Here is a 21,934-nt window from a genome sequence, read left to right as displayed (position 1 = left end):
ATGATATGAATTTCTTCCGTAGATGTGCTAGCAATAGGTTCCATCTATAAAGTAAAATTGATGGAAAATAATATATAAATTTTTCTGATAATATATTTATTTTACATTTATACATTACAATTCCATATTTAATTTAAAAAATTATTATTCATTCTGTTTTATTAACGGAAACAATTTGCTTTTGCAATTCTTGTGGCCACCAAATAGGTTTTGATACTTTTAACTTAATATTTGATATAGTAAGTGATTGGGCATTCAGAGAGTCATTGATTCGCATTAAGCCTAATCCATATTGATTTTCAATTCCTCTAAATTTACCTACTACATTACCAGTTTCATTAATAATTTTTTCATCATATGAAAAAGATTTATTAGGAACTTCATTAAATAATAAAGGCATCAAACGTTTCCTTACAACACCAGTATGATAGGTACGTGCTGTAAGTTCTTGACCAATGTAACAACCTTTATGAAAACTAACACCATGCAAATAATCACAGTTTACTTCTAATGGTAATGGTTTTCCTGGTGGCAAATCTTCAATACCTTCTGGAACACCAAGTTTATAACGAAATGCTTTGTAACTCAAATGATTAGCAGAATCCAATGCATTTGAATTTAAATGTTTTATTATTTTATGTCTTTCAATTTCTGATGCTGCTAAAATTCTGATACCTAAATCAGATAATCTAGGATCTTCATAAATCATAATATTATCAACTATTTTGCTTACTTTATTATTAAGAGTACCACATGGAAATATTAAACCTTCAAGCTTTTGCCTATTATTAATATGTTTATTATTCATATGTTGAATAGGATCGAAGAATGCCCAAACATTTACACTATCTTCTAAATAATCTATATCTATTTTCCTTCTAACTCGATACATTTTTAAATGTTTTTGTAATGATTCTGCAGCTTGTGAGTCACATTCAATATAGTACACATTATCTTCTTGACTTCTATAGATAATAACATCATACATAACTCTACCCTTAGTATTTAGAAATAATGCATATAAATTTGCTGCCCCTTCTTCAAAATGTTTCATATCATTTGTAATCAATCCTTGTAAGAAAATTAAAACTTCATTCCCTCTAACCCGTAATAAGCTTTTATTTTTCAGCTGTTCTAAGATTCTGGGTGAAGATTGCGAAGAATTATATCTAACAAGTTTTGTTTGTATTTTTCCAAGATTATCCAGTTTGCAGAATGATGGAATAAATTTTTTGAGATGAACAATCATTGTATTAAATATCATCAAAATAATAACCAATCTTTATACAAATTTCACCTTTGTGAAAAAAAAATGCAGATAACCAGTATAAAATAATAATCTTCATTAAATTCTAACCTTAAATTATATTTATAATTTTAATCAAATAAATACGTTATAATTAAACAAATAATCTTACGTTTTCGTTTGTTTATGTAATATATAAGAAGTTTTTTTGCCAAACTATTACGAACTTTATTTTTAAAATTTATAAATATTAAATATTTGAAGTATTATCATCTATACTTTTAGCTTCATAAAATATAAAACTATAGCAAAACGGAGTTCATAGTGTATGACGTAGAAATATTATAAAGCAAATATAGGTAAGCAAGGAAACAAATAGTGAAAAAAGAATAGAGATAGAATAAAAATTAACGCTATTTTTAAAGTTGTAAATGAAATTAATGTAGATAAAAAATTAAATAATACAAAAAGAGATATAGAATTGAATGTTAACGTCATCTTTTGAATCTAAAAATATTTTTTTAAAAATACTCAAGAGATGGATCTATTCTTCAGTTCTTAACCTATCTTACCTTATCTTTATAGAAATATCTTTAACACTCAAGAGATGGCGTTTAGTGATCAAATCTTATTTTATATTTATCCGTCTATTATTATTTTTTTTTTTTTATCTACATTTAATTTTGTTTATGACATTCTAGAGATGGCACTAATTCTTTAATTTTTATTTTATCTCTGTCCTCTTATTATTTGCTCTTATCTATATTTGCTTCTAATATAGAATATTTTCATCATTTCTCTTTCAAAAAATATATCTTAATTTTTAATGTAGGAAATTTTGATATTATTGGCTTTACAATATATTTTTAAATGATCTCATAAAACATAATATATTTTGATATATATTTCTTGATGTTATGATTTGATTTAATTAAATTTCTTTTATTCTGGTAATTCTAATGTTATTAATGCATTAGGACATAAATCTGAATTTTTTTTCGCTGTTATTTTATCAAATAATCTTGGACAATTGTTAAAACATGTGTCGTCCATTTGATTTGTTACGATTTATACTTCCTGCGAGAATGAACACTCGGAATCCCGCCATAATCAGATTCTGTGTTCTGTTGGTAATGATGCGAGGGACATGAAAATGATAATGGGGTTTGCAAAGGCCTCGATTTGAGCCACAAAAATACATCGCATGATTGGTCTATTCTTATATTTAGTCTATGACAAAATATTCAGTGATAATTTTATAGATAATATATATATATAGCATAAAAATTTTGAATTCATTATGATATTCAATTCAATCGAAATTGAATTTATAAATTTACAAAGTTAAGATTAAAAACATTTAAAAAAAATTTAAAGAAATTGTTGAAAATGTTCAAATATTTCAATATATCATCGTATTAAAAATGATTAAAAATTTGCGATTTATAAAACTTTTTATAAAATGTTATGAAATAATATTTCACGAAAAATGTATACAGTTTTCGTCGTATATGTCAAAATTATTTCGAATCACGTATTCAGCTTACGTCAATTTAAAAAATCATTAATACAATATTTTAGAAATATTTTAAGCATACAGTATTTGGAAGAGTGAAATCTGCATAAAGTCTGGTAAATTCTCGGAGATACGGTATACCAATATAGAGGAAGAAGCGCATCAGTAAAGAAAGAAAAGAGACAGTTGATACAAACACTATCCACGAGGAGATCGAGAAGGAGAACGAGCACTCAAAGGCAATGAAATAGGAAAGGAAAAACGACAAAACAGCTTCGATGTCGGTAGACTGTCGGAGGGAAAGGAAACCAAGTTGTGTGACGGGTTACCGCGCGCGGGGCGCGACGCTTGATGGTAAAGAGGACGGGGGAGAGATCTGCGCGCGCATTCCAAGCGCGCGTCACTTGTAAATAGTTCTATTCTCGGCAAGAGTGTAGCCGAGCCGAGAGTGCATGGTCGACACCAGTCGAGAAACCAGCTGGGACGTGAGACTGTCGACTGAAGCGCCTCTACATACTATTCGGAACGGATTCATGCGAGTCCGATCAAGGCAGCCAGTGTATCGCAAGTGCGCACACTTGACCGGGTCGAGTCGTTCGAGAGATTGTGAGATTCCATCGTATGGTACTGCGGTACCAATAAATTAATACTAATTTGTTTCTTATCAAGTGACGATTAACTCTAAAAGTGTATTCGCGGCGATGTCAAGTGCCGCGAAATCATGATTTCCGCGCCTTAAACAAACTTTATTTCTCGTACTCAAGTGTCTGGAACTGAAGGTGCATACGCGGCAAAGTACGTGTTTTTTCATATTTTGTTTTTTGACGTACGATCATTCGATCGGGAAACATGTATTCCGATGGTCACGAGGTAGACGGCAGCTGGGTGCTGCGCGTTTACGTGACCGATCTTCAAGTAGAGAGGAGCTTACGAGTAAAAGGAGAACTTCATATTGGCGGTGTCATGCTCCGACTGGTTGAAGATCTCGGTGAGTCTACATTCCGTTTCTTTTATAATATCGCTTATGACTGATATATTATATTTCTTAATATCTCAAATAATTGAAAAGAACGTGTGAAAATTGAAAATTCGAACGATCGTTCACGAATTTATTTATGACACGTGATAAACAGAATCGTCACGTGATAACCTGTATGCAGGTCCATATTGAAAAGTCAAATAAAGAAAGATATCTCGCAAGAATTATATTTTTAAGAAAAGGGCTGGTTTATGCGTAATTTCCGAAAAATGAATGAAATTTGTGTTAGAATGATCGATAGATCATCCGAACGTGACGGAATAGCAACAAGTTGTGAGATTAGCGTGTCGTTGCAAGGAACGCGATTGCTCGAGATGTGGTCTCCCACCATCGAAGAGAGCACGACTGAAGCGTGCACGGGAGTGGAAAAACTGGATGGGCGAACTAGTTTCGCCATGACGACGGACGTATGGACGCGATCACCGACTCCTTTATATGCTAAAGGAGCTCCCACAGCTCCGTAGAAAGACGAGAGACACGTGAGACCGGCAACCGATTCCTATGTCTCGTCGCACGTAAAACGGATACCATACAGTCACTTTCGTCGTAGATAAGCATAACCTATTTGGTATCCGATTCCCTCCTGAATTGCTACAAGAGGATTAATTCTAATTCTTGCGGATATCTTGCCCTTCTTTTCACTTCGTAATTTACACTTATTCTACAATTAAGAATCATTAAGTTTGGAAGAATCTTACTTTTCTCACTTTTTGACCTACTCGATATGAGAACTACTGCCGGTCAATACACCGGATAATTAGCCAGGTTGGGAGTAGGATAGTTTCAGCCTCGACGAATTAGCCAATTTCGATCAATTGAGCGTATACCGTAACCCACGTATATATATACGGCCGAATAGGCAAGTGAATATATCGCAAGGCAACTTGGTTTTCAACTGTCTTAAAAAGACCTGATACAATTCTTTGCAAATTGTCCGTGAAATTCAAGGCTAAGTTCTATCTATCGATCGATCTCGATAATAATTTATGTGGTACTTGGTATTACGTTCGAAGAAACGCAATTCTCCGGAATGAAGTTAGCGATTTAGGAAAATTTACCAACCTGAATTTCTCCGTTATATAGTTAAAATGAAATTATTTTTACTTTCGTTCTTTCATTGGTTTATTTTTTCAGATTCGTTTACCGTAATTTACACCTACGAAAGATCTCGGTCTCCCTTTTTCATCCGTTTGCCGCTTGTTTAGAAATGTAGGGTATAAACTCGTGCGCGCCAGCTCGTTTTCTATTAAGCTTTTGGTATATTTTCGGTAGAGTCTTATGAAGACGACATTTCCGTCTCGTTTCATTCTCCGATCGCACGACAGAGAACGAGTCACAGGCTTATTTTAACTCGGTGTTTCCACCATCCGATTTTTCGAAGCCGGCTTTCTACTTCCACGTATACAACCTCCGATCTCTCTGATCTTAAAAAGGATCTCTCGAGTATTTCACTCTCTCGCCCGACCCTCTGTATACCTTCATTAAATCTCGTCCCATAATCCCCAACTAAATTAGTTCTTTTTATATCGGTGTTAAATCGGGATGAAGATTTTTCTTTTTTTTTCATATTATTCAATTACTAATTAATAAATTAAAAAAGTTTGCTCTTTCAATACGAACAAACTTCTTCGTGCACACGATGCATGTATCGTGTCGAAATGCAATTTTCGCGACGAACAATCGAACGATTTTTCTATAGAGGGACGAACATAATAGAAGGCTACTTCCGGTGAAAGAAGATTTCAACTATATATAATGCTTACTCGTTGCTCGTGCGACGACGCGATAACTCGTATCTAGAAGATACGTGTCCCTTATGTGTTTAATGACGATAATTTCATACGATATATATATATATATATATATACACACCCACACTTTGGCCAAGGTAATTTTTTGTCTCGACAGATAGAACGCGATATCGATGGAATCGAAAACTCGAAATCTTAAACTGTTTCTCCGAGCATTGTTGAGCGCAGGATCGAGAAGGCTCGTTGTTCGTAGCCGATTTCACGTGGCCGTTCAGGTACGTAAAAATCAGAGACTCATCCTCAAAGGGAAGGTGGGAAACAGGTAAAGAAAAATCCGGCGACGGAGGAGAGGAGGGACCCTTTTGTTAGATGGCCCTTTCTTTGCCCTTCCAGTTTGACAGGTTACCGCGGACGAGGTACAGGTGCTCTCCACCGTCCACCTTCCAACAGCGTTTCGGTTCTGTACGAAAAAGTAAATACGTACCGGGTGTCTCGAACATCTCGACCATCCGCACGAAAGGGAATCACACTCGGTTGAATAACACTCGGTGGCGGGCGAAAGGTCGACATTCTAACCGAGCGAAGTAAGTGAAATGCATTGCGACGCCTGCACACACACACACACACACGAGTGTATGTGACAACGCTCGCCGCTTAAACGGATGCGAGCGCTTATAAATGGCGCGTTTAACCACAATACAGATACATCAGCGTTACGAGACACTTCCCGTGGATATCTTACGATCGCATCGGGCCCGACTGTTTAGAGTCGGCATTAGGCAAAAATCGGGTAAAATTTATATTCTCCGTGCGGAACGGGCGCCGTATATCTCCGAACGTGGCGTTTCGGACAACGCGGGGAGCGAGACACGTTCTATTCCCGGTTTTTTATCTTCCGCCAGAGATTTAACGTGTTTTGCATGTGGGAAACGCCGCTGGCACCACGTTGGAATGGCACGACGTCGCATAGTAACGTAGGGACGACTGTGTCGCGCGATTGTGATTTCTAAATTGCATCGCAACGAATATGCATATATACGCGCACGAATATATATATATATATATATATATATATATATATATATAGGATGCAGGGTATTCGATTTATAAGTGAGAGGTAAAAGGAATAAAAGGAAAGCTGTCGAGCCGTACGTACGCTCGCATAATTAACGTTCATCGGATGGACACGTGCGTGTACGCGAGCAAGGGAAGAGCGCGGAAAAAAAGTGGACAACTCGAAAGTACCGTACATCGGTAAGCCGATGACAAGACTACATTCTTCTTGCGCCGGTTCTACGAAATCGAAACAGACCCTCGCGACCATCGTTGCGTCCACGCGCCTCGGCCTCGTTTCCCTCATCTCTCGTGTTTAATTAACGAAACCGATAAACCGAATATTGCACGATCCCACGATCGGATCCCATCGTCGTTCTCACACAAGTCTCTCTTTCTCTTTCCATTTTTTTCTCGTATGGAGCTCGCCGCCGCGGGAAGCCTAAGAAAATTCTCGGCGCGCGCGATTCCTTAGCATTTTCGTGGACCGATCTGTGGACCGAGTTTCACAGAGAGAGCCGCAGAAAAGCAATATCGGCGGCACGGCTGAGAAGGAAAGGTGACAGGCCCGCAGGTGCCGATGTTTATAGTTGGTTACGACACGTACCATTCCGTAGGAGTCTGGCCGCGTGGTAGGAAGAAGAGAAACGCGGAGAGAGACGAGAGAGAGCGAGGCCAGTAAGTTCGCGTGGGCACGAACGCACGAACACGTCTCTCGATATTTCTTTTTTTTTTTTTAACATCTACCCCCTTGATCGAGTCACCGAAGGCACAAAATCCGAGCAACGAGACTTATCCCACTTAACTCGAATTATCTGCTCGGTTTACGTGTTACAGGTTCGGATTACCCGTACTCGTAATTTTATATTCCGGCTACCTCGTATAGGATGGAAAAACGGAGCCATCCGAAGGGGGTAGATGACATGAGGGCGAGACGAATTGGTTACTCTGACTCTTCTTCATGAAGTTTCCTTCTTCTTTTCTTTGATTATGTTCCCAATTACGAGTAATTTAATCGTGGCGTTCGTCGATTTTTGAATTGGATTTCCTGGTAAATTGGAAGCGCAGATGAGATAATTTCTTTGTTAAATCGAGACGTCATCGCAGTTTCCTGCTCTGACAGAATACGTGAGTGGCGTTACGTACTATTATGAAAGATTTCGATCGCATTGCGAAACATCGTGACTGTAGCCGATCGAAGACTATTTAATATTTAATTCGTATATACCATTAATGAAACGTGACATAATTATTAATAGGAATTCGTTTTGCGATCTAATTGATTTATTTGGATCGTGACGTGGCGAGTAAAAGAAAAAGATAGGTTTCCTTAAGATCCGTTCCTTGGCCGAAAATGGTGTCCTCGTTCTCGATTTCTCTTTCTCTCTCTCTTTCTCTCTCTTTTTTCTGTCCCTCGTGGGCACCAGGTGCAAAAGAATCGAAGGTATTTATTGTGGTGCACCAGGACCGTTTCACCATTTCGAGGCAAGGTCGGTCTTACGGTACTCTTGGACGAGATGTGTGTGTTCTCTTACGCTCGGTGAACGAGCCTCGACATCATGCGCGTTAACACGTCGCAGACAATTATTGCTGTACGACACTCTTAATCGATCACCTTACTTTGCTATTTTATACGCCAACCAATTTGCCGTTCAACAGTTCAATATTGATTGAAATTGTTCGATTCTGTTGTTAAGATAAATCGTTTGATTTTCGAGATTAATTAAGATTTAGATCCTTTTAAAAAGATCTGAATTTAACACGTTCGCTATCAGAGAATCGTGTATACGTGACACGTCTCGTATCCTTCGCGATGAAGATTGGTTCGTTAATTTCGTTGTTCGACGAATGTGATTATATTGAAAAGAGTGATTAACACTACGTTCATTTTTTTTAATTGCGTAAAATTAACACAAAATATTTCATATTTAAATAGGAAACACGTCGAATGTCGTTATTTTGCAACGTCAGCGTAGACGTTTCCATTATAATCTATCCGATTACAACGCCAGTTCATTCACAACGCGGTATACAAATGCGGTAGACGTCTTAATCGCGTTACAATATACGAAGACGCTATAAACCAAGGCGCTGAAGGCAAAGCAGCTATGATGCAAGAAATAACACATACGGATTACGATATCGTATCATACCATACGCTCGACGAGTTAATATTTAAACATTCTGTTTCGAACGCTTTGTCCCTCAGAGATCCTCATGGCCGCGAGATACTTAGTTTCTATCTCGGGCACGTTCCTATGCAAAATCATTTCCGCTAATCTCACGCTATGCGCCGTATCTCTGTGCTCCATTCCGTTCCCCAGAACTAACCCGCAAAAATAATCTTTCTCGTTTATCATTTGGCTTGGCTTAAGCCAAGCGACTCACCCATATATATATATATATATCTCCCAAAAGCGTCCAATCTATCTGTTTGATCATGGAAAGGAAGAAAGTGCGAAAGATTCATCGTTTCTCAGTTCTCGCGTTAATCTTATTTACTCGTGATATAGGATCGGGAGGGGCGATATCGCGGGGACAAAACCCTCTTACTTCCTCGGAAGAAACTTAAGAAGATTAGTACGCTGGAATTAGGGATAGCCGGGATAACGAAACGAATTCGCACACGACGAGGGTGTTGTCTGTCAACAATTTCCTCCTACCTTTCCGCCTCTAATTACCATCATCTCTCGTCCTCTCGAGTAGCCTCGATTTGCGAGCGAGACGGAGCTAGGGAGGAGAAAACACGATAATTGCCTCCGAATACCATCGATCATCCTTCAACCGTTAAGCAGATATGCTAATAAGTTGCACGTTGCTACTTCACTCGTCGTAATGAGTGGTCGGCGATCATCGATCCTGTCCAATCGAGAACTATAATCCCGATCGAATAATAATTTCGATCGCGCTCTTCGAAGCTGGATGATGATCAATGATGATCAATGGAGGAGAGAAGGCGGCCGACTCGTCGCGGGGACAACTCACGCCGATTTCCGCTCCAGCAAACTTTTCTTCTCTCGTTTTTGCGTTCTTTTCCCCGCGCTCGACGATGACTCACGCCTGCATGATGCACGTTATATCCTTATTCCAGTTTTAAGTTACACGACGTCGGTCACGACGCCTGTCCCCGCCGCCAACTGGCCGCGCAACGTTTCTCTCCGATTATGAATAAATTCCCCGAGGGGGAGGGAGGGAGCGCGCAACAATCAGAGTTTTTAGCAGAGTTTTATCCGATCCCGGGAACGCGCTGTTCGGGGACGAGTTTTGTAATTGGCTGAATCATCCGCGAGAGAGGAATCCTTTTTAAATAAATTGGAAACGAAAGGGGGATGCCGACTAATTATTCGAGGAACGAAACGCTCATGGACATGGCGATCCACCACCACTCCACAGAATAAATGGATAATTGCGTTTGATGCGAAACGAGATTCACCGCGAGAAAAAAAAGAAGAGAGAAAAGAAAAGAAAAGAAAAGAAGAAGGAATCGAGTCTCGAGAGTTCGCAAATGATAAATCGATTCCGATTTCGTCGTCGTAACGGTAGTTCAATGTTAAGAGTGTATAGGCGTGGTGGGTAATGGGTTTTCGTCTGGAAACGTTCCGTCCTTTTCTTCTTGGCCCGGGTGAATAATACACTCGGGAGGGAGGGAACTCGGTAGTACATAAGGTAAAATCGCGATGAAAGTTTCGCAAGTTCAATAGTAGATGGTTACGTGGTACGTCTAGGGAGGATACAGTTTCCGATGGAGTTTGTTCACCAGCCAGTTGGCGATGCTCCAACAGAAACGGAGGTAAGGGCAAAAAAAAGTTGAGCCAGCAGTTGACTCATCGGACAGCTGTTGATTCACGATTATTTACCATTATTTTCCATGAATGTTGGAAAAATCTTATTTGGTTGTTTATTGTAAAAAAATATCATTTTGTATTTGGATATTTTACTGGAAATGTAATTGCACGAGAGACATCGTATATATATATATATATATATATATATATATATATGTAATACGTAAGCGCGTGTCGAGGAAAAATCGTAAAACGAAATTACTTGGCAGTCATATTGCGGTATTTGCGATTATATCTTAATAGTCGGTAAATTATTCGTTGTATTTTAAACAACGCTTTGGGATAATCTGTTACGTAATATAAAAATGGCGAGGGCAATAAAAGCTAATATTACGTAAGAAATGTGTTTTTGTCGATTCGTTAGCAAATCAATGACTAAACTTTGACAAGGAGAAAACGGCGTAAAGTGAAACTTCGGGGTCAAGCTTTATCGTATTTTAAAGGGTGGAAATATGTGGAGAAGAAATAACGCTACCTTCGAAAAGAGGCTTTCCTTCCCAGATAAGATAACCATTGTTCGATATTGTTTCGCGTTCGAGGAGTCGAAGTGAATGGATTCCGAGCATTGATATCATACCGTAACCCAAGACACGGCATAGACCCAATACAGTATTTTTGTGTCACGTTGTTTAAACTTTGTTGCTTTCAATGGACTATCGCTATCGCGTGGAATAAAATTGCAACGACCGCTTATTAACGCTGGCTTAAAGAGAGAACGAAAAAAAAAAAAAATTGAATTCGATCATCTTGTGCGATTCATCTTCAGTGTATAACAAATTGGACGCTCGATCACGGATCCAACTACGGGAAGAAGTACGAAGAAGAAAATGATAATTCTCGCCACTCGTCAAGAGAAAAACCTTGACTGAGTGACTTCATTATTGTGGTTTAACGGCACGAACCACGGGAAGCGAACTTATACGGCTGCAAAATCGGTTCGAACGAATTTGTCACGATCAAGAATAAATGCGCGGTAAGAAGATAAAATTGCACGCAATGTGTGCAATTTTCTCGCGAAAAGTGTCGAACAGAACCAGTTTCGTCATTTCAGAATTTCATTGTGAACCGCTTCGCGATCATTTTATCTCGTTAAGATGATTACGCTCTCGACACGCCTCGAACACCTGGTCAAGGTCGTTCCTTTCCCTATAAAAGGGAACACCGAAGGAAATTTCCTCCGAGGCGGTAAGATGCAGTCCTCGGCGATGACGAGATCAAACAAACCACACCTCTATTAATAGAAGATTGGTAAGGCAATATTTTAGAGAACGGTCCTCCCGTTGGATGGCTCAATGCGATCGTGATGTCACCCACGAGGCAAACACGAAATATCTACGAGTTATAACACGAGTTCCTTCGTTTCCTTTGCCAACGATATTTCCATTGAGATCATCGGGGAATTTTCGTCGGAAGAATTAAAATTATTTCCTTTTTTTTTTAAATTCTTTTCTATGCCTACGCACGGGGTTGGCCCACAATCACGGGAGTATTTCATTCATTTTATCTGCTCGATGCCAACGGCGTAGGCTTTCGTGCTTTCTTCCTCCTCTGTGGACGCTTCCTTTCGATGGCGCCTCGAGAATCGTATCTCGAAAATAAAGCAAAGAAGATCGGAGCGCTACGTCCGGTCGTTCAAAGAGAAAGAGAGAGAGAGAGAGAGAGAGAAAAGACGAGACGAATACTTTATTGCACAGCGATATACCGGCTTCTATCGACTATTAAGTTATATCAGAAAGGTCGACCGATCTCTTCGCAGAAACGATTTCCCGCTGCACCGATTAGCGAGAAGAGCTCCGATGGACGTAATCGGAGTGCACCATTCGTGAATAAGCGGTACAATGGTTTTAAATGACAATTCATTCGCAATCGAGCTTGAATGATTAATATTAAAACAGCGATTAATTTTCTTTAGACAAGTGAGCCGATCGAGAAATCCGACGGAAAACAAAGTTAATAATTTTTAATCACGGCCCCTTTGTTCGTGAAATCGAAATGATAAAACGATGCAACGTAACGAAATAAATTATCGCGTTTTTAATTTATATACTGTCAACGAAAGTTATCGCACGGTAGGCTACCGTAGGTCCGATGTCGAAGGGTCTGTGTACGAGGAATCTTAGCGCGCTCGGATCCACTATCTCTACTTTTTTTCCCCACCCGTTTCGAACGCTTAGAACGCGCTCCTTTTTTTTGTTTCTTAACTGTCAGACTGAAAGGGTTCCAAGAACTACTTTTTACGTTCTCGTAAAATTTTTGACGTTCCTCTGGTAAGTGAGAATCTTGACTCGAAAGAAAAGAAAATGTACGTATTTTTAAAATAATTTTCCTCTTACACGTTCAATCATCTTTCTCTTCAAACCCTTCTACTATTATACGATCTGTTCCAAATAGAACGTTCTTCTTTTCAGAAGTTGCACAATAGCCATTTTTATCTATCTCTTCGCTATTCCTTGTTATTTCTCCGCGAGGATCCTCGAGGCGGGTTTCCTCGGCGGGTTCCTCGGGAGGACGCGAAATGTCATGCGTGGGCGGTAGCCGCCTTTCCGACGTTTCAGCATCCTCGACGAAACGCGCCTCTTCCCTGTACAAGGGGGCCTATATAAGGCGAGCTTTCTCCGACTTCGTTCACCGATGATGATCCCCGGCTCGATGATTTCACCGGCGAGCAACAATACGCGATAGGAGACGAGAGGCTCGATTCGAGCGTTGCGCCGTTCACGGGGAGTGAACGGAAATCTCGAGTGGCCGTTGATTGGCGCAAGGACGCGGCACGTGCAATATTGCACGAAGGAAACGCGCGCAGCGTCGAGCCGCACGAACACGAGACGTGGAAAAGTTGATTGGGAGCGCGAGGCCAATGGAATAACCGCCGACATCCCAGAGCGAGCAATTCTCCTCGATATTTCAACGGTGCTCGTTTAGTTTTCAGGCCGCGACCGCGAGCAAATTGGAGCGACGCGGGTGTTCGCATTTGCGGTGAATTGGGCGCGTCTCGCGATTCTTGGACCGATCTCCCAAATCGAAGAATTTCGATTTTGGAAGATGGCCATCGGCTTGCTTGCCTCTCTCGAAAGAACGCAAGGATTACGCAAACGATCGGAAGGGGGTGAGCTCGATCAATGGAAATGTCGTTGCGAGTTGAGCGTCGGTCTCGTTGAGTCTCGTTTTAAAATTTATTCACGTAAACGAATTGCCCCCGTAGCGGCAATAAACGGTGATTTAATCGAGGCCTCGTTCAACCCGTCTTTCTCCCTGGGCATCGAGTGAAATACGCGAAACATATATCGATCCTGGCGGGGTATAAAAGCGACTCTCGATCGTCCGTTTGTAACGTATGCGTTCTCCATCGCACGCATTACGACCGACATTTGACACCCGGCCAAACATATCGAACGCGTACCGTGCGTATTTACGCGCTCCAGGACCGTACCTACCTACCTGCCTGCCTTCCATCTACTCCTTTACCATCTACTCCTCGATGAAACCGAGCAAATTTTCAAAAGCATTTCGTCCCGTGTATTTCAGAAATAATATTTCAAAATTCGGAAACACAATTCTAATTATTATTACAATAACATCGGCTCGAGTTATAATCAACGATACGAGTTATAATTTCGCCCAAGGAATTCATTTGAATAAATTCATTGTACGTTTTTCTTCTTTTTTTTTTTTTTAAGACTCGTGATCCATTGAGATCCTCCTAGAAAAAGAGGCATAGCAGAGGGTTAGAAAGTCGCGTGCAATCGGCGCGTGATCGGTTTTACTCGGGCCAACGGAACCCATATGAACGGATATCTTTGTCCACTCGCTTCCTCTTCTCGCTCCGCGCGCTCTAAATATACACCGCGAATATATATCGTTATCGTTCCTCCCAGCAAAGATCGCGAATCGAATATCCCCGATCGATGCATTGCGACACTCCTCGGTCTGTTTCGATTCGAAGCATTGCTCGCTCGTGCGAGACGATATTTCAATTTCATTCGTCGCCCTCTCTCTCTCTCTCTCTTTTTCTCTCCAACTAATCTCTCTCTCCCCGAGTTATGCGAACTTAATTTCGCCGCCTCGACACCGGTGGTCTGACAGGATCCGAGGAGAACCGGTCGATGTCTAACCGAAGACTACCATCGCTCGATTATCCCGAATCGAATATTACGCGCTCGGCCGGATCCCATTAATGGCAGGAAGAAGGATGATTCACACGCACGCGGGTTTCCATCTTTTCTACCCTGTTCCTTGCGTGTCTTTGACGCTTGTCACGGGTTTTGCCGCGAAATCGCATTATTTCTGGCCCTTCCCCTCCTCTCTCCCTCCGTATTAACGTCAAATTGCATTCACCATTAAGCCTGCTCCTCCTCATCCTTTGACATCCTCCTCGTAATTGTGAAAAGAAATATACGATTCGAGCAATTCGTATTCTTCTATCAGTTGGCAAAATTATGTCCAGAAAGTTTATATCGCCCGAGGAATTCACTTTTTTCTTTTTTTTTTAAAGCGACTCGTGATCCATTGAGATCCTCCTAGAAAAAGAGGCATAGCAGAGAGTTAGAAAGTTAGAACCCATATGAACAGATAATTGTAGTTTATTATACATATAAATATATATATATATGAAGAAAATAATTCTATTTCTCTCAGAGGTTCTCCACAGCCTTAATGTTGTACAGAACGTTATCTGTCCGTGAACTTCGGAACCGCACCCGTTTCTTCGCAAAACGGTGTCCTTTTATTTCGCTTTTTGCACAAGTATCCACGTGCACGCGTGGTACACGTTCCCTGCGCGAAGGAAGAAGTCCAGGAGCTTGATCGTCCGGAGAGCGTGTTGGCGCGCAACGGCTGGTGGGAAATAAAAGCGGTCGGTGACGGAGAAAGGCGGTTTCGGGCGCGCGCGTGCGAAAGAGGAAGAGACAATGGTATATTGTGCAGGCTGGAACACGGCGGCCTGTGGTGGTGCACGCATCGCATCCGTTTCTGATCTGACGCACACGCGAAACCGGGCCTCTACGTCTGCTCACAGTTTAAACATAGGCCGTGACGTCAGTGTACCGGCTGCCATCCCGTCACATTTTCGTTTCGTAACATTTCGCCTGTCTGTCCGCTTTGGTCCACGCGACCAACCATCCGCGAGCTCTCAAAAATTCGTTGGTTGGATTTATTATATGTGCACTCGATCAATTTGAATCTTTTTTCTTCGGAAGGTTTGATTTTCTAAAAGAGTTGCGAGCCACAGCGAGGAGATAACGATAAAAAATTATCGTTCTGATAAACAAATGCGTGTACGAGTATAATATATACTTCACGGAAATTTGGTAACTTTTAATGTTAATGTTAAATTTTGTGTTAAATGTGCAGTAGGATTAATTAATTACCACTGTGATATTGCAGTAGTCGTAAGTCGGTTACTAAACGAATTGAGTGAACTATTCAGATTAAACTTTGTTGCGAAAGAAAGTCAAGTTGTAGATGAATCAATTGAGTCTATCGTTGTAAGAAATATTTAAAGAAGTATAAAATAAAACGAGTAATATGAATTTAAAAATTTTAAATTGGCGGTCACAGACTTGTCTGGAAAGCAAACCAACCTTCCCGATTTTTTTGCAAAGAACGAGACACGAAAAGAGTTGATTTCGTCCTAGGATTTCGTCACGGCACGTTCTATCTTTTTTTCGGTATATGACTCACTGTGTTTGTCGCGCATCGATCAGTCGCGGTCGCTCCAATCTCAATTCCTTTCCCCTTCGATCGTGCCTCGAAAAGAGTTTATCAATCCAACGACGATCAGTACGTGAGGAAAAGCAGTAATCGACCTGCCGCATGAACGGCATCGTTGAATTTTCTTCCGAGTAGAAGAGTATATCTAGCAAGTTACGCAACGGATGTCCATTTTTTACTTTTGCCATGGTGCAAAAGTGTAAACGTCTGCCTCGTGAAAACGTCCGATGGGTCCGACGAATAACGCAGACACGGACTAATCTCTCGTCTCGTAGAGTCGAGGCTCTCTCAGTGGCTCTCAAACGGGCGTTGTTCAAATATTAAAGGTCAGAGTACGATGTCCAATCTCTTCAGTGGACACGAAACGGCGCTTAAGCGACACGGATACGAGCGGAGGAATAATTAAGAAATTGTACTCTCATCCCAATCCGATGTTCCTCTCGCCTCAATTCAGAATTCATGCCAGCCTATGTTCTCCGCGAGAGGAGAGATCTATGGAGGGTCGTAATTTTGCTCGCCGATAATATCTCGACAACCGCGATGAAAGGTGTAATGAAATTCCAATTGCAGTGAAGGAGAATCCAAGAAGGCTACTTTGTAGCGAGTACACACGATTTGAATACAGCCGATTCGCGAGAGAGGAGGAGTCTTCCAACCTTGGATACCTTACACGAGCGGAGAAGATACAAGATTCGACGTCTTCAAAATCCACGTTGCACAAAGATAAAGAGAGAGAGCGAATGCCACGCGAATATTTATTTTCCTCGAAAATATACAGGCGAGCCTTGAAACACGTGGCAACTGGATCGTCGAGGTCTCGGCCGTGGCACAATTATCGTTGGAAAAAGTAAGCGCGTTCCATTTCAATCGAGATAAAACTGATAGAGCGTTGTCACGCGAAAAATTTTTACACCGCTCGTGTAAAAGGATGCGTTTTAAAAGCCACGGTAATTTTCACAGTTTAAACACAGCCACTTTTGCCTGCATCCCGCCTTTCTTTTATTCGAGTCGCTCGGTTTGAAAGCATCAACGTTGAAGCGAAATTCTCTTTTTCTCTCTCTCTCTGGTGGTGGGCTCTCGCGCAATTTCGTTGAGTGCATACTCGTGTACTCATATGCACCGATCGTGGATGCGCACCGCATTCCTAGCGTCTTGGCAATGCGCCCGTGCGAGTGCATACCTGGATTACAAGCCGTTCATTTTACCTTTTCTGTTTCTTCCACCTTTTTCCTCGCAATCTCGCCGGTTTATCTCGACGTTGATACGATGCGCGGCCAAGTCGTTGCACCCTCGAATCGGTTTCTTCCTCCGAGTCCAACTCGTTTTTTTCACTCTCGAAATTATTCGAGACGGATTGTTCGACGTTAGCTTTCGTTATTATTATATTATATATATATATATATATATATATCTATATATATATATATATATATATATATATATAGATTGGTATTTCCGCTGTCGTTCAATTATCGAAACCGAGAACGAATTAATAACGCTTTGCAATTAAACTCTCCTTCCTCAAAGCGCTCTCGCTTGTTTATTCATCTCACGGATTATCTGAACACACGCCCCTCCTTTCATAGCCTCGCTCGATCGAAGTGTACATTACGTAATTATATATTTTTCGCAATTTTCGCGTATCGATAAATCGATTCGAAATCTCAAGCGGGTGAAAAAGATAACGGGCCCGGCTTTTTTAACGTCTTCGAACGATCTCTGGAAGCGTTATCGCCTTGTGTCAATATTATGCCGCGTGTGTATCGCGAACAATTTGCTCTTATCTCTCCCTGAATTCTTCCTAGCCTGACTTGTTGTTCATGTCGGAATATTAATGAGAAATATTGTAGAAAATCTTCGTTGTCCGAGACTCGAATCCACAAATTTTTAGAAATTAAGAAGAGACGATGTCGTGAAAAAAGTACACGCTCGATCAGCTTTTAATATTCGTCTGTTGTGTAGATGCAGATACACGCAAGACCTGTCCGTCTGTAGAAGAACGCGTAGGCGAAACTCGCCTCTCGATTCCCATTCACTCGAACGCCTTCGTGTCCATTCATGGTGTTTAGCATGTAGTATGTCGACTCTTGTCACGCATACCGCTTCATATCTTGTGATAGATTAGAGGCCAAATTGGCTTCCAGTGTCTCTATCTCGTCGTCCCGGAGAGGCCGACCAAAGAATCGATAATGGATACGATAGAGGCGTACGTATCGATCGCGATACGAATGAAAGAAATGGCAGAAAATTTGAAAATTTGAAAATCGTTCCATAATCGCCTATTATTTAATTTATTTATAGCATATATGCCCCGGGATATTCGCGTATATATCGTTCCAGCATGCCGTCGCTCACGTACACAAAGCCCATTATATGAAATTATCGAAAGAGCGTTACGCGGTTGGTGTATTTATAGTGGACGATAATTAAGCGTTCTTTTATGGAAAAGAAAAGAAAAGAAAAAAAAAAAGAAAAAAAAAAAAGGCTGAATGGCGTATGAAAGGCTAACGGCTGACAATGATACATAGCGAAGACAAGGAGGGTATAATAATAGCCGATAAGTTGACTCGAGTTGCAGTCGATCGGCGGATTCGCGTTGCATCATTGCTGTCTTCCACCAATCGTACAAATCCCGATACAAATCTTTCGCATCGTGCAAATCGAGATTAGACGATTGTCATCTACGATCTCCCCTCCGTCGCTATATCGCTCGTTATTTCGTTGTCCTGTCAACGTACGTACGACACGCATGACCGCCATCAATGTGTCGGCGCCTATTTTATGATTTACCGCGATCGATAACATCGATAACGCCTATACCTTATCTACCCACGCAAGTAGCAAGCGTGGCTCTCCCTTCCCCCGCGCGCGCCCTTCGATGTCTCCATTGAACCCCTCCTTCTCTTTCCCTTCGATGCCCATTCAACTCATCCTCGCGCGAGTTCACACACCCTTTTTTTTCATCCGATCTTATCGAGTGCCAAGGTGACGCGATCTCGTGAAGATCACGCTCGAAGGATAGATACGCCCTCGAAGAACGGTGGATTGCAAATAAACCAACGTCACTGGAATAACAACTAACCGAGATCCGACCTCCCTCCGGCCGTGGATCATTTACAGGGTCCTCGCGTAGGCCGTTCAAACTGCACAGGAAAAGATAAACGTCTCGAAAGATTTAAAGGAGCATGGTACGTGTCGTAAGTGCGCGTACGTGCGTGCGGGGTGATAGCTCGATACGAAATCGAGCTCGTCAGAACGAGATTCGCGCCAACTCGATAAATAGTTTAGCTCGCCAATTATTCATCTTTTTATTCATCATAGGGAACGTGTGAGCAACACGTGCATAAACACGTTTTTGGTTGGCGAAACTAAAAAGAAATTTTATTCTCTCGTACGATTCTTCTTCTTCTTCAAACACTTCGGGAGATTGATGAACCTTTGGCGCGAAGCGCGTGAAACCCTTTGTCCCGAGATGTGACACATTTGCGAGCGTGCAACTCGCTACACGCGTTTGAGCGGAGCGGCCGAGTTCGCAAGAAGCGCGTGGCTCTCGCGATGAATGGATCCCTTTCATTGCGATAGCAGAGCGAAAGAATGCTAACGAGATTGTATAATTGCACGATGTATCGATGCGCCGCATACGCGACCAAACCCCCGATCGCGAATGCAACGACCGTACGAGGAAAAATACGGAATCGCGAGAATTAGCGCGGCTTCCGGAAGGCGGCGAGCAACGACCGCTATCTCCGCAGCCTTCTTTCCTTGTTTTTTTCTTCTCTCTCTCTCTCCAATGTTACACTTTGTTTCACACTAAAGGGGAAATACACACATGCGTCTTATCTTTGTCGAGAGAAAGAGTAACGAGTAGCGGAGTTTAAAACAGGTGTACCATTTAACGCGAAGCTGGATGGTAGCTCGTTACGTCCGTTTCCATACCAACTGTACAACGAGCTCATAGAGGCGGTTCTTGACCAATAAAATTTCCTCTATCTTCTCGAGATAGCGAGCCAAGCACGGGACGTCGAACCTTTGACCAGACGCTCGCTCTATATATCTCTTGGATATTAATTCGGCTACATCTTCCTTCCTGTATCAAGTTTCCCGCAATAACTTCGACTTGGTTGGGAATCCACCTCCTCGAGAAAACGTCAGAGACAACGTGCGATCGATTATTGCAACGGCGGATTCATTCTCCGCTCGTTATACCGGAAACGGTGTTACAGGGAAAGGGAAGGGCTGACGTCAGCGGAAGTCGATGATACTCTCGCGAATGTGCGAGAGTTAAGGATGTGCAGCGACGATAAGGCGGCCGGAATCCTTGTACGAAGCGGTGTATGTACAACGGTGATACGAGCGCGAAGCTTGGATGTTCCAAGTTCCCTGTTTCTCATTCGCCCGATGCGCGAGACGACGCTAACACGACTTTCGCTCGTTTAAACGGAAGCGGCAATCTGCGAATACGTTCGAGAGATTTTTCTCCAACAGGAAAAGCGACTGTGCTAGGCTATGCGAGGCACGCGAGGACGTTCTTTTTTCCTTCCTTCTTTTTTCCTCCTTCCTTTTTCCACGCGACGATTATTCGCGGAACGATGCTTGATACGTATCGCCTATCGTAAAACGTTTGCCATTCTTCCCGACTTTGCGCACGAATACGCTTACTACACCACGTCGGCTCGTCGAGGCTCGCTCGTAAAATTTTGCATAAAGTCTACTACGAGGCGATAACTCGCGGCCGGAAAGTGCTCGAGGGAGAAGTTGCGTTACAGCGATAGCCGAGGCTTTTCATAAAATTTTATCCCTCCAAGGTCATTCCGTGCGAAAGTAAAGCGCTCCGCGCGGCCGAGGCTTTTCGATCGATCCGCCCCGTCTCCTCCTCCCACGCTGTTCCGATATTCGTGTGGTGTCTCGCGAACACAGAGCCACCCCCTTCGACGCGAGGGACACGAGGAAAAAAAAGGAATTACAGACGTCTATTATTACAAGGTCGAGGAGAAAAGCGTTTCTCTCTTCTCTTTCGACGATCGAGCCGACGGTGTAGTAGCGACGGTGGCTTAAAATAAATTGCTTCGAGCGAGTTCAATCAAGAAGCGGCAAGAACCGACTTCTCTCCTCTCTCCTTCCTCCTCCCTCCCACCATCAGAAATAGTTAATGCGTCGAGGAAACTATATATATATTTCTTCGCGCGTTTTCTTTCGATGCTTCCCGAGAAACTGGGCCTCCTCCGCTGGTCTGGAAATTAACCATCGGGACTATGATTTATGACGAGTATCACGTGGTGCTGAATTTACATTAATAAGTAGGAATAAGCGTTTGGCAAGCCTTCTCGCGAGCGCATGAATCAAATGGGATTAAAGCGGGTTTCACTATTTCAAACTTGTTAAACCATCTGTTAAAAATCCATACGCGTGGGACGTTGCGATATAATATGAGGAGAGGAATATTATCGCGAAATTATTATATCGGGCTTGATAAACGTCGTTCAACGATATTCGAAATGGTAATGGCTCGTCCTCTGGGATTCTTTTGCACGTAGCCACGGAATAATAAGCCGTTACGCGAGTCAGCACAATATTTTCGTCGCGTTTACGTTTCACCAACTCGATTCGACGAAACGATATATATATATATTTGCCGGCGTGTATATGTATATGCCTCCTAAAGATACGAGGACGCATTTTACTGGCCATTGCGAAATGCAAATCCGTGGCGCCAGTTTGCATGGCCGCTCGGCCGCATTACGTCATCCAACAATTTTTTCTTCTTCTTCTTCTTCT

General features: G+C 41.8%; 2 protein-coding genes across 2 annotated transcripts in view; one reads left to right on the top strand and one right to left on the bottom strand.

Moving 5' to 3' along the window:
- Positions 1 to 73: 73 nt before the first annotated feature.
- On the bottom strand, positions 74 to 1,622 carry LOC724700 (putative transferase CAF17 homolog, mitochondrial). The gene is made up of 2 exons (XM_006565570.3): positions 1,419 to 1,622; positions 74 to 1,297 (listed from the first exon to the last, which is right to left on the bottom strand). The coding sequence occupies exon 2, from the start codon at positions 1,262 to 1,264 to the stop codon at positions 149 to 151; it is 1,116 nt and encodes a 371-aa protein (XP_006565633.1). The 5' UTR covers positions 1,265 to 1,297; positions 1,419 to 1,622; the 3' UTR covers positions 74 to 148.
- Positions 1,623 to 3,198: 1,576 nt separating this feature from the next.
- Positions 3,199 to 21,934, top strand: part of LOC408836 (unc-112-related protein) — a 36,178-nt gene continuing 17,442 nt past the window's right edge. The window contains exon 1 of the mRNA XM_392367.7: positions 3,199 to 3,750. Within this exon, the coding sequence (XP_392367.3) occupies positions 3,612 to 3,750 (139 nt within the window). The 5' untranslated portion in view covers positions 3,199 to 3,611. The remainder of the gene's footprint in view (positions 3,751 to 21,934) is intronic.

Source organism: Apis mellifera, linkage group LG5, assembly GCF_003254395.2.
Source record: "Apis mellifera strain DH4 linkage group LG5, Amel_HAv3.1, whole genome shotgun sequence".
Classification (NCBI taxonomy): Eukaryota; Metazoa; Arthropoda; class Insecta; order Hymenoptera; family Apidae; genus Apis; species Apis mellifera.
Note: the sequence above shows the minus strand (reverse complement) of the source record. Positions and strands in the feature narration are given on the sequence as shown.

Coding starts and splice junctions, on each gene's coding strand:
- LOC724700 (XM_006565570.3), bottom strand. CDS start 1,264: ATGATATTTAATACAATGATTGTTCATCTCAAAAAATTTATTCCATCA.